The sequence below is a fragment of the Mandrillus leucophaeus genome, unplaced genomic scaffold, assembly GCF_000951045.1.
Source record: "Mandrillus leucophaeus isolate KB7577 unplaced genomic scaffold, Mleu.le_1.0 Scaffold112, whole genome shotgun sequence".
NCBI classification, from domain to species: Eukaryota; Metazoa; Chordata; class Mammalia; order Primates; family Cercopithecidae; genus Mandrillus; species Mandrillus leucophaeus.
In genome coordinates this window covers 289800-300715 of record NW_012099432.1, presented here as the reverse complement: position 1 = coordinate 300715, position 10916 = coordinate 289800, and the positions used below count along the sequence as shown (strand labels likewise).

The following is a 10916-nucleotide window of genomic DNA, read 5'->3' as shown; positions in this document are numbered from 1 at the left end:
ACCCCGAGAGGAGCGGGCGCCGCGAGTGACTGCACCGAGCCCGAGGAGTCGCCGCGCCCGGCAACCGCCCCGACTGGTCCCCCGCCTTGCCCGTGGGCCCCGCCAGGATGGGGAACCGCCAGGGCCTGGGCCAGCCGCGGGCCGGTCTCTGCCTGCTCCTGGCGGCGCTGCAGCTTCTGCCGGGGACGCAGGCCGGTGAGCCGGGAGGGAAGAGATGGGACCCAGGGTCCACGACTCAGAGAGGGCCTAAAAGAGCGAGGCATGGAGGGGCGTGGAGGGGGAGGACGTGAGCGCTGCGTGGGGTCCCGGTGTGATGTGGGCGCATGAGTGTCCGACTCTGGGTGATTTGTGGGTGTGTGACTGTTCGGGGGTAGGGGTAGGGATGTGTGACTGCGTTTTCTGGCGAGCGCGTGGGAATGCATGCAGTGTGCAGGTGTGTGCGTGTGTGTAGCATGTCTGTGCATTTGGAGTGAAATTGCATGTGTGCTTGCATGTGGAGGTTGATGGCGATAGTGTGACTGTGAGTGACAGGGCAGTGCTGGGAGGGTGTGTATTGCGACAGGTGAGTATGCACTTGTGCGTTTGTCTATGTGCTGATTTTCGAGGGTAACCGTGTGTGTGGTTATGCGTGTGACTGTGTGTCTCTGAGTGCCCCTATGAGGGGTGTAGTTGTGATTTTTGGGTGCAAATAATTGCCCATGAGGATGAAGGTGAGTGGGGACGAGTATGGGGGGGCTCTTCGGGAACCCACAGTTTCTTTTGCGTCTCTTTAAATGGCTTCACCCCATTCTCCCTTTCCCTCCTCTGCCCCAAATTGGCGAGTGCCCGTCTCCTCCCCTCCCTCCCTGTCGCCCCCTCCCCCACCCCGCGGTCCCCAGAGCCGCGATCAGCACCATGGACAGGGCCTCGGGGAGGGCCACGGTGAGGGGCGAGGCGGGGCGGGGCGCAGGGCGGGGCGGGAGTGGAAGTTGCTCCCCCCCTCCCACCCCAGCTGCTGGAGCCTTGGGTGTTTTTTCCGAGGAATTTCTCAGGGGCCCCCAAGGGGTCCCGGGGGCCGCCGGATGGGTGAGTCAGCGCTGACGCACGCCCAGCTGCGCGCATCTGGCTGGGCGCCCTGTCCCGCCCCGCAGGGTTCGGAGTAGGGGGCGCTCCGGGAGTCAGGGGATGGCGTGGCTCCCTGGGGCTTCCCTGATCTGAGAGACCTCAGACTAGGCCCTCCTGGAAATCCCTTTCTAAGGTGAGCTCAGTCTCCCAACACACACACACACACACACACACACACACACACACCCCTACAGCACACTTCTTACTTTGGAGTCCAGGAAGGTGCCTGTCCATATGGTTAATCCCTGATTGGACCATTCCGCATTCCCACGCTCACACATCCACACGGTCATGCAATCTCAGGCATCCACGCTGAGTATAAGTCCCCTGGGACTCGAGGAATGTGAAACACCGTGTCCAGGCAACCCTCTCCAGTCACCCGCCAAATGGTTCCAGCTTTTATGACCCTCCCACGCGCTCAGTTTCTCACACACGCTGCCCCTGACATCCGAACAAACGCTGTCAACATTCACAACCCATCACCCACTCTCTGGCTGGGTCACACTCTCACACAGAACGGCACTCCCCCACCAGAAGTCTGAGGTGTTACAGTCACAGACACACCTGCAAGCTCGCTGCAAGCGTTACATGGCTACGCGTCAAGTAACTGCACCTAATCCCTCCATTAGAAGCAAAATATTTGCACACATTGACACCCGGAGAAATGACATGCCCAGCTATTCTCTGCCTGGCTCATTCAGACTCACCCACGCTTGTACAATCTCATGCACATACACATATTTGCACACACACCGCACACCTGGGGGATTCCCAGCCATGCCCTGACTCAGCCCCTGCCTCTGTCCCTTCACATCCCAGACCCCAGCCAAGATCCCCCTGGGGGCCCTGACCAGCACAGGGGAGAGTGGCAGGAGGCAAGTTGGGTCCCTGACAGACCCCCCACCCTCTGTCCCCGTAGGCAGGACTCAATGCCGCTTATGTGACTTTTTGTCATAATGCCAGCTATGAAAAGAAAGGGCAGTCAGTTTCTGAAAGGTCATTCCAGAAGGGACACAAGTTTCAAGCAGGATATCTTTTAGTTGGATGCTGGGAAGGACTTTCTTACTGTAAATGAGTGGTAGTTGAGGAGAGACCCTCTTTCCTCTGCAGAGAGGTTAGTGTGCAGGTCAGGGGAGAGCCTCCAGGCTGGGTGAGGTCGTTGATCTCAATCCTCCCCTGGGCCCCAGCCTGAGATGGGGCAGCTGGGATGATTGTTCCGTGGGGAAGTGACTCTTGTGGTCAGCAGAGCCTGGGAGCCCAGATCTCAGCCCCAGGGGACTGCAACCCAGATTTCTCTTAATAACAGCCCAGCCACAAAACAGGCAATTAGAGATGGGGGCTGGGGTGATGGGTTGGGGAAGGCGAGTGGAGAGAGATTGAAAAAAGAGAGAGAGAGAATGAGAGAATGAGAGAGAGAGAGAGAGACTTGGACACAGATAGAGGCCTGGAAAGACCCAGCACAGAAAGTGGGACAGAGAGAGGGCGGGCAGGGATGCGGAGAGAAGGAGATTGGAGGCAAGAGGAAACAGAGGCTGACACAGGCCTCTGAGGAGTCTGGAAAATGAGGGCTCTCACCTAGGAAGAGTGGGAATCGGGGTCCTTCATCCAAGCCCCTGCCTCCCCAACGTCTTACCCCCCCGCCCCAGCTCCCTGTGGTGAGATCAGCAGAGCCGCCCCCAGGGGTGAGGTCATGGCAGATTCGGGAGAATCTAGCTCCTGCCAAGAGGCTGGGGCAGGGGGTCAGTGGGACAATTTGCTGAGTGTAGGGGGAGGGGGAAACCAGACAGGGGGCTCGGGGCCCAAGGGAAGCCCCCACCCGCCCCTGCCCAAGCCATGTGGTTCCACTTAGCACTGGCTGGGCTGCTTTTCGGGGTGGGGCTGGTAGCGTGGCCTAGATTAGGAACTGTTGGGCCAGACAAGTCCTTTCCTTAGCTGGGATGAAAGAGGGACAGGGTCAGACAGGGGAGGTCTGGAGGTTATTGGAGACAGCTGATCAGAAGAAGAAGGTCAGAGAGATGAAACGAGGAGGTCATGGGTCAGGTGGAGGAGATCAGGATAGGCAGTGGGAGAAGGTCGGGGGTTGTCAGAGGGTGGAGGTCAGAGGGGAAAGTCAGAGGGAGGAGATCAGAAGGGAATGTCAGAGGGAGGAGGTCAGAGGGGAAAATCAAACGACAGGAGGTTGGAGAGGAAAGTCAGAGGGTGGAGGTCAGAGGGGAAAGTCAGAGGGAGGAGATCAGAAGGGAAAGTCAGAGGGAGGAGGTCAGAGGGGAAAGTCAGAGGAGAGATCAGAGGGGAGGCTCAGAGGGAGGAGGTTGGAGGAGAGGGTCAAAGGGAGGAGATTAGAGGGGAAAGTCAGAGGGAAGAGGTCAAAGGGGACAGTCACAGGAAGGAGGTCAGAGGGGAATGTCAGAGGAGAGGAGATCAGAGGGGACATTCAGAGGGAGGAGGTCAGAGGGGAAAGTCCGAGGGTGGAGGTCAGAGAGGAGGGTCAGAGGGAGGAGGTCAGAGGGGATGGTCAGAGGGAGGAGGTTACAGGGGAAAGTCAGAGGGAAGAGGTCAAAGGGGAAAGTCAGAGGGAGGAGGTCAGAGGGGAAAGTCAGAGGGAGGAGGTCAGAGGGGAAAATCAAACGACAGGAGGTTGGAGGGGAAAGTCAGAGGGAGGAGGTCAGAGGGAAAAGTCAGAGGGAGGAGGTCAGAGGGGAAAGTCAGAAGGCGGACGTTGGGGTCAGGCAGAAAAAGGAGATCAGAGGGAATAGACGGGTCAGGCAGAAGAAAATCAGAGGGCCAGAGGGGGTAACTGGAAAAAGAAGTTAGTGGGCATGGTCAGAGGCAGAGTGGTCAGAGGGAGGAGCTCCAAAATGGCTGTAGTCAAAAGGAAGAGGTTGTGGGTGACAGTGGTCAAAGGAGGAGGTTAGAGAGAGGGAGGAGGTGGGGGAAGAAAACACACTAGAAGCCCCTCCTCTCCACATGGGTTTCCTCTGGCAAGGGGGCTCCAGGCCTGGGATGTAGCCCTAGGGAGCCTGTGCGGGGGAGTGGGGAGAGGGGGACAGTTCCACTCTGGGGCTCAGGCCAGGAAGCTTTGATTCATCCCAGAACTAGGTCAACTTTTTTTCTCACCAAAAACCAAGGGGAAATAAAAACAGAGTCAACAGGCTGCTGAGGTCGGAACATCTGTGGGGTGATGAGGAGGCGGGGGGTGCTGGGGGCCCAGGCCTGCTCCTTCTTCCTGAGCCACAAACACATGGTGTGAGGGAGGGAGAGGCTGAGCCCCCCCCAAAAAAAACCCTGAGCCTCTGTCCTGGAGTCCTGGGCTTGTTCTAGCTGTTCCCCACCTCTGCCCCCCAACGGCTTCTCTCTGCTGCAGATCCTGTGGATGTCCTGAAGGCCCTGGGTGTGCGGGGAGGACAGGCTGGGGTCCCCGAGGGGCCTGGCTTCTGTCCCCAGAGGACTCCAGAGGGTGACCGGGCGTTCAGAGTGGGCCAGGCCAGCACACTCGGCATCCCCACGCGGGAACTCTTTCCAGGTGAGCTGGAGTAGGAGGCCTGGGTACCTCCCTGGAGAGAGGCACTGCTGGGCCATCTGAGCTGCCCTGTTCCCTCTGCCCACCCAGATGGCCACTTCCCTGAGAACTTCTCCTTGCTGATCACCTTGCGGGGCCAGCCAGCCAATCAGTCTGTCCTGCTGTCCATTTATGATGAAAGGGGTGCCCGGCAGTTGGGCCTGGCACTGGGGCCAGCGCTGGGTCTCCTAGGTGATCCCTTCCGCCCCCTCCCCCAGCAGGTCAACCTCACAGATGGCAGGTGAGCATGGGGAGAGTGGGCAGGGGTCCGTGGATGAGGGGTGGGGTGAGAAGCACCCACACGGAGGCCGTCCCCTTGCAGGTGGCACCGTGTGGCGGTCAGCATAGATGGTGAGACGGTGACCCTGGTAGCTGACTGTGAAGCCCAGCCGCCTGTCTTGGGCCATGGCCCTCGCTTCATCAGCATAGCTGGACTCACTGTGCTGGGGACCCAGGACCTTGGGGAGAAGACTTTCGAGGTAGGAGTTCAGTGACGGGGGAAACTGAGGCAGTGGGTTGGATGTTTTGTCTACAGCCTGAATCTGGAGAGGATATTAAAGAAGGAAGATGTCAAGCTTCAGTCTATCCCCAGGAAGCTGAGGGAAGCAAGTGCATGCTTTCACATACCGTTGCAGCGTGGAATTGTGAAATTGCAGAGCCACAAGACCATAATTTTTTTTTTTTTTAAATTAATTTTTATTTTTTTTGAGGTGGAGTCTCGCTCTGTCGCCCAGGCTGGAGTGCAGTGGCTCCATCTCAGCTCACTGCAACCTCCACCTCACGGGTTCAAGCAATTCTCAGCCTCCCAAGTAGCTGAGATTACAGATGTGCACCACCACGCTCAGCTAATCTTTGAATTTTTAGTAGAGACAAGGTTTTGCCATGTTGGCCAGGCTGGTCCTGAACTCCTGGCCTCAAGTGATCCATCCACCTTGGCCTCCCAAAGTGCTGGGATTACAGGTATGACCCACCGCGCCCGGCCAACACCATAAGTCGTGACGAGGCCTACTTGACTTGTTGTAGGAAGATCCGGTTGTGCTAGTGCATGCTTGTGTGTGCCGTTGCAGTGCGTGACTGTGAGATTGCAGAGCCACAAGACCATAAATTGTGACAGCGCCTACTGGGCTTGTTGTGGAAAGATCTGGTGGTGTTGTGTGTCTCAGACTGTGACCTGAGATGGTGCTGGTTGCTGTGATAGTGTGTGATTGTATAGGGGCAGTTATAACTTTGGGAGCCAGCAAGCAGCTGTGTTGTGTGGCAGTGTGATGTGTGTTCTGGGTGTGGAGACCTTTGTTAACTGTGTGTGACCGTGATGTGTGTCACCTCTGGGAGGCCAGGACCTGATCTACCTCATGTTCCTCCTTATCCCTAATACTGGATCTTCCCACAACAAGCCAAGTAGGCATCGTCACAATTTATGGTGTTGGCAGGGCACGGTGGCTCATACCTGTAAGTATGAGCACCCAAAGTGCTCATCCCAGCACTTTGGGAGGCCAAGGCGGGTGGATCACTTGAGGCCAGGAGTTCGAGACCAGCCTGGCCAGCATGGCAAAACCTTGTCTCTACTAAAACTTCAAAAATTAGCTGGGTGTGGTGGCACATGCCTGTAATCTCAGCTACTCGGGAGGCTGAGAATCACATGAACTCATGAAGGAACTGATGCACCCCTAGTGGGGCAGATGTGTGGGATGGGATGTGGCTTGTGGTTGAGATCGGGTGTGCCCCCGATAGGATCTTTCCTTGTCTTAGTTAGGGGGTAGAGGAATCACTAGGGCTGTCATGGGGTCACCTCCTCCTTATACGTAGTGTGCTCTGGATGGGAGACCATCACACCCTGGTACCAGGAGGTGGGTAGGACTTCTGGGGGATGAGGGGTCAGAGTAAGCCTGTGGCTGTATGGCTGCCTTCCTTGACTCCTATACCCCCCACCCGCTAGGGAGACATTCAGGAGCTGCTGATAAGCCCAGATCCTCAGGCTGCCTTCCAGGCTTGCGAGCGGTACCTCCCCGACTGCGACAACCTGGTACCGGCAGCCACAGGGGTGAGTGAGGGGCTCCATGACTCCTAATCTCAGGACACAGGCTGGGTCCTTCCTGGCTCCAGATCCCTGGAAAGAGTGAATTCTCATCCCCCAGACAGAGGGTTAAGTGACCCATGACCTCAAACACATCCCAGGTGTGAATGACTTTGACCTCAAGTCATATTCCTGAGCCACCCTTGACCCCAGGTTACATGAATAACATCAACTCCAGGTCACAGGGCTGAGTGAGGACACAATGGACCATGAGCCAGCCTCACCCCAGGTGACCTGAAGGATGGGGTCTCTGCTGGTGGGATGCTCTGGACCTGACTGGGACCCTCCTCCCAGGCTCCCCAGGGTGAACCAGAGACCCCTCGTCCTCAGCGGAAGGGGAAGGGAAAAGGGAGGAAGAAAGGGCGAGGTCGCAAGGGGAAGGGCAGGAAAAAGAAGAACAAGGAAATTTTGACCTCAAGTCCACCTCCTGACTCCCCAGAGAACCAGGTAAGAGCCCTGAGACCACCTGACTTCCGGCCTTGACCATCTGACTTCTGGTCTTGGTGCTTGACTTCTAGTCTCCCATCCCTACTAATCTCTGGTCCCTCATCTATGATCTTTTTCTCTGGTCTCTGATCCATGAGCTCTGACTTCTCTCAGCTGACTGATGACTGTCAGGGTGACTGATGACAGGGTGGGAGTGGGTCCCATCTTACAAGCTCTCCCATCTCTGACCCCCTCAATCTCCAGTCCTGGGGCACTAGAGGGAGGGGGCAGACCCAGATAAGCTCCTGATTTTAAGCGGGTTCTTGATGAGGGCTACTGTTTAAGGGGGATCATTGGCTGGGTTGAATGATGTGTTCATTAGTTAGTGTGTCATTGTTTGGGGTTCCCTTCTTGGGGTCATTGGGGACGGTTATTCATTGGGAGAGTCATTAATTGGGGGCATTATTTGGCTTCCCTGATAGGGATTGCTGGATAGGGGGGAATCATCGAGGAGATATTAACTGAGATCAGTGTTTGGGGTGCATCTAGCTGGGATCACTGTGGAAGGTCATTGATAGAAACCATTATTGGTGCCACCGATGTCCCCAGTTTAGGGTCAATGACTGGGGGGTTGTTGGTGGATGGTCACTGACTGGAAGTCATAGTGGCATCACTCATTGGGGCCACAAGTTGGAAGAGTGATTTCAGGGGGTCGCAGATGGGGTAACTGATTTGGGAGTCCCTAAGGGGATTATTAGTTAGGAAGTCATTGATAGGTGGAATTACTGTTTGGGGGTCATTGGTTAGGACACTTTTGTTGGGCTCATTTATGGGTATTCATTGTTGGAGCATCACTGGTTAGAGGAATAATTGATTAAGGGTCACTGATGGGGGTTATTAGTTGGAGAGTCACTAGTTAGTGCTAATAGTCAAGAGAATGTCACTCGTTGAGGTCACTGGTTGGGAAAATCACTGAATGGAACAGTAACAGGTTGAGGCCAGTGATGCCAGTGGGAGGGGTTGTTTGTGAGTCACTGGTTCTAGAATCATTGGGGTCTGTTGATGTAAGTCATTCTTGGTGGGTCACTGGGTTGGGGGGTCCTTGGTGGGGGTCATTGCTTGGGGTCTTTGGCTGGTGGGGGAGTCACTGGTTGCACTACATCTCAGTTCCAGATCTTCTTGGCCAAGAATACAGACACCAGGAGTAGTGGGCCCCTCTTCAGCCCCTTCCTCAGCCTTGTCCCCTCACCTGGGGCCCCACCACCCTCTTCCCACACCCCCCAAGCCCTGCCTTGACCCAGTTCCTCTGCAGCTGTGCAGGCTAGAAGGAGCCGCCACTCCCTCTCTGACTGTGGCCTGGCTGACTGGCCGCTGAACTCTGCCTTGGGAGAGGACATGTGGGCTAGGCTTCCGGGAGCCTGGCCCTGAATGTTGGACCTTGACCTTGACCTCTGGGTTCCAGGGCCAGGCTGGCTCAGCGCCTCCTCCATCCACAATGGCTCCCTCTGCTGGAAGCCCTGGTCCAGCCAGCACACTTTTGTCTCCACTGGCCTCCGGTGCTCTTTGGGGAGCCTCCTCTGTCCTGGCCCCAAACTGGGAGCTCCTGGGGACAGTGGGAGGGTGCCTCCCTTTTGTCTTGATTGCCCTGACCTGAGACCCAAAGCTCCCTCCATCCCCGCTCCAGACCTCCACTGACATCCCCAAGACAGAGACTCCAGCTCCAAATCTGCCTCCGACCCCTACGCCTTTGGCCGTCGTCTCCACTGTGACTACTGGGCCCAATGCCACAATCCTAGAGGTTGGATGGGGCTGGAAGAGGGAAGACCTCAGGGGTTTGGGGGGTGGTAGACAATAAGGAGGTCAGGGAAAACTTTGGTCTGTCCTAATGTTCTCAGGGGAGCTTGGACCCTGACAGTGGAACTGAGCTGGGGACCCCGGAGACCAAGGCAACCAGGGAGGATGAAGAAGGAGCTGATTCCACCATGGGCCCTGACTTCCGGGCAGCAGAATACCCATCTCGGACTCAGTTCCAGATCTTTCCTGTGAGTCTAGGTGGCTGGGGTTAGGTGCAAGAGAGTGGGATTCCTATATAAAATTTTTTTTTAAATTTTATTTATTTAGGCGGGGCACAGTGGCTCCTGCCTGTAATTCCAGCACTTTGGGAGACCGAGGCAGGCAGATCATTTGAGGTCAGGAGATTGAGACTAGCCTGACCAACATGGTGAAACCGCATGTCTACTACAAATACAAAAAATTAGCCGGGAGTGGTGGTGCGCACCTGTAATCCCAGCCACTGGGAAGGCTGAGGCAGGAGAATTGTTTGAACCTGGGAGGCAGAGGCTGCAATGAGCCAAGATCGCGCCACTGCACTCCAGCCAGGGAAACAAAATGAGACTCCATCTTGAAAAAAAAATTTTTTTTTAAATTATTTTATTTTTACATTTTTTTTAACTTTTGTTTTAAGTTCAGGGGTACAAGTGCAGGCTTGTTACGCAGGTAGACATGTATCATGGGGGGTTCCTTGCACAGATTATTTATTTCATTACTCAGGTATTAAGCCTAGTATCCATTAGTTATTTTTCCTGATCCTCTCCCTCCTCCCACCCTCCGCCTTCCGACAGGTCCCAGTGTCTGCTGTTCCCCTCTCTTTGTCCATGTTTTCTCATTTAGCTCCCATTTATAAGTGAGAACGTGTGGTATATGGTCTTCTGTCCCTGTGTTATTTTATTTACTTACTTTTCTCACATCTTGAGGGCTTAGAAGGGATTCCTACCAGGAGCCACGAAAGGCCAGTCTCTCTTTTGGCTTCGGCACCTGCTTGTGTCAGGCACTGTGCTAATAGTTGACTCTGTGACTAGACAGAGGTGCTTGGCTTTTACTCCAAGTACCAGGAGATGCCACTTGAGCACTTGTGAAGGAACATGATCTGACTTGGAGTTTTGAAAGCTCCCTCTGGGCCGGGGGCAGTGGCTCACACCTGTAATGCCAATGCTTTGGGAGGCGGAGGCGGGAAGATCGCTTGAGGCCAGGAGTTTGAGGCCAGCCTAGACAACAGTGAGGCCCCATCTCTTAAAAAAAAAAGAAAAAAAGAAAAAAAAGAAAAGAAAAAGAAAAAAAAGAGCTCTCTGGCAGCTGAATGGCACATGGACAGTAGGGGGAGCCAGAGGGGCAGCAGGGAATCTGCAGAGGGGATGTGACCTGGAGGGAGATGGGAGGGAGGGATGAGAGAAGTGGACCGATTTGGAACATGCTCCATATTGGTCTTAGAGAAAAAATGGATACACATTCGATGTAACCGAACCCAAGCTCAGTGGCTTGATATTTGAAAGGAAAACAAGAGAGACGAGAACTGGTGGAAGGAAAAGCAGGTTTATTCCAAGAGACAGCAAACCAAGAAGATGGTGGACTCTTGTTCCGAAGCACCATCTTAAGTCAGTACAAATTTTAGGCTGTTTTTATGTTAAGGGCAGGGAGAAGAGAAGAGGGTAGTGATCAAGAGGTAACTGAGGCAGGGTACGGTGACTCACACCTATAATCTCAGCAATTTGGTAGGTTGAGGCGGGAAGATCACTTGAGCCCAAGAGTTTGGGACCAGCCTGGGTAACATAGCGAGATGCCATCTTTACAAAATAAAGAAAAAATTAACCGAACCCAGTGGTGGCGCGTGCCTCTGGTCCCAGCTGAAGCGGGGGGATAGCTTGAGCCCAGGGGGTGGAGGCTGCAGGGAGCCATGATCACACCACTGCACTCCAG

The 10916-nt window shown here is 55.1% G+C and overlaps 1 protein-coding gene across 1 annotated transcript in view; it reads left to right on the top strand.

Annotated features, from left to right (window-relative positions):
* The first annotated feature begins 107 nt into the window (after positions 1 to 107).
* Positions 108 to 10916, top strand: part of COL5A3 (collagen, type V, alpha 3) — a 63774-nt gene continuing 52965 nt past the window's right edge. The window contains exons 1-8 of the mRNA XM_011994966.1: positions 108 to 195; positions 4469 to 4627; positions 4715 to 4904; positions 4986 to 5142; positions 6600 to 6704; positions 7032 to 7184; positions 8848 to 8961; positions 9059 to 9205. Of these exons, the coding sequence (XP_011850356.1) occupies positions 108 to 195; positions 4469 to 4627; positions 4715 to 4904; positions 4986 to 5142; positions 6600 to 6704; positions 7032 to 7184; positions 8848 to 8961; positions 9059 to 9205 (1113 nt within the window). The remainder of the gene's footprint in view (positions 196 to 4468; positions 4628 to 4714; positions 4905 to 4985; positions 5143 to 6599; positions 6705 to 7031; positions 7185 to 8847; positions 8962 to 9058; positions 9206 to 10916) is intronic.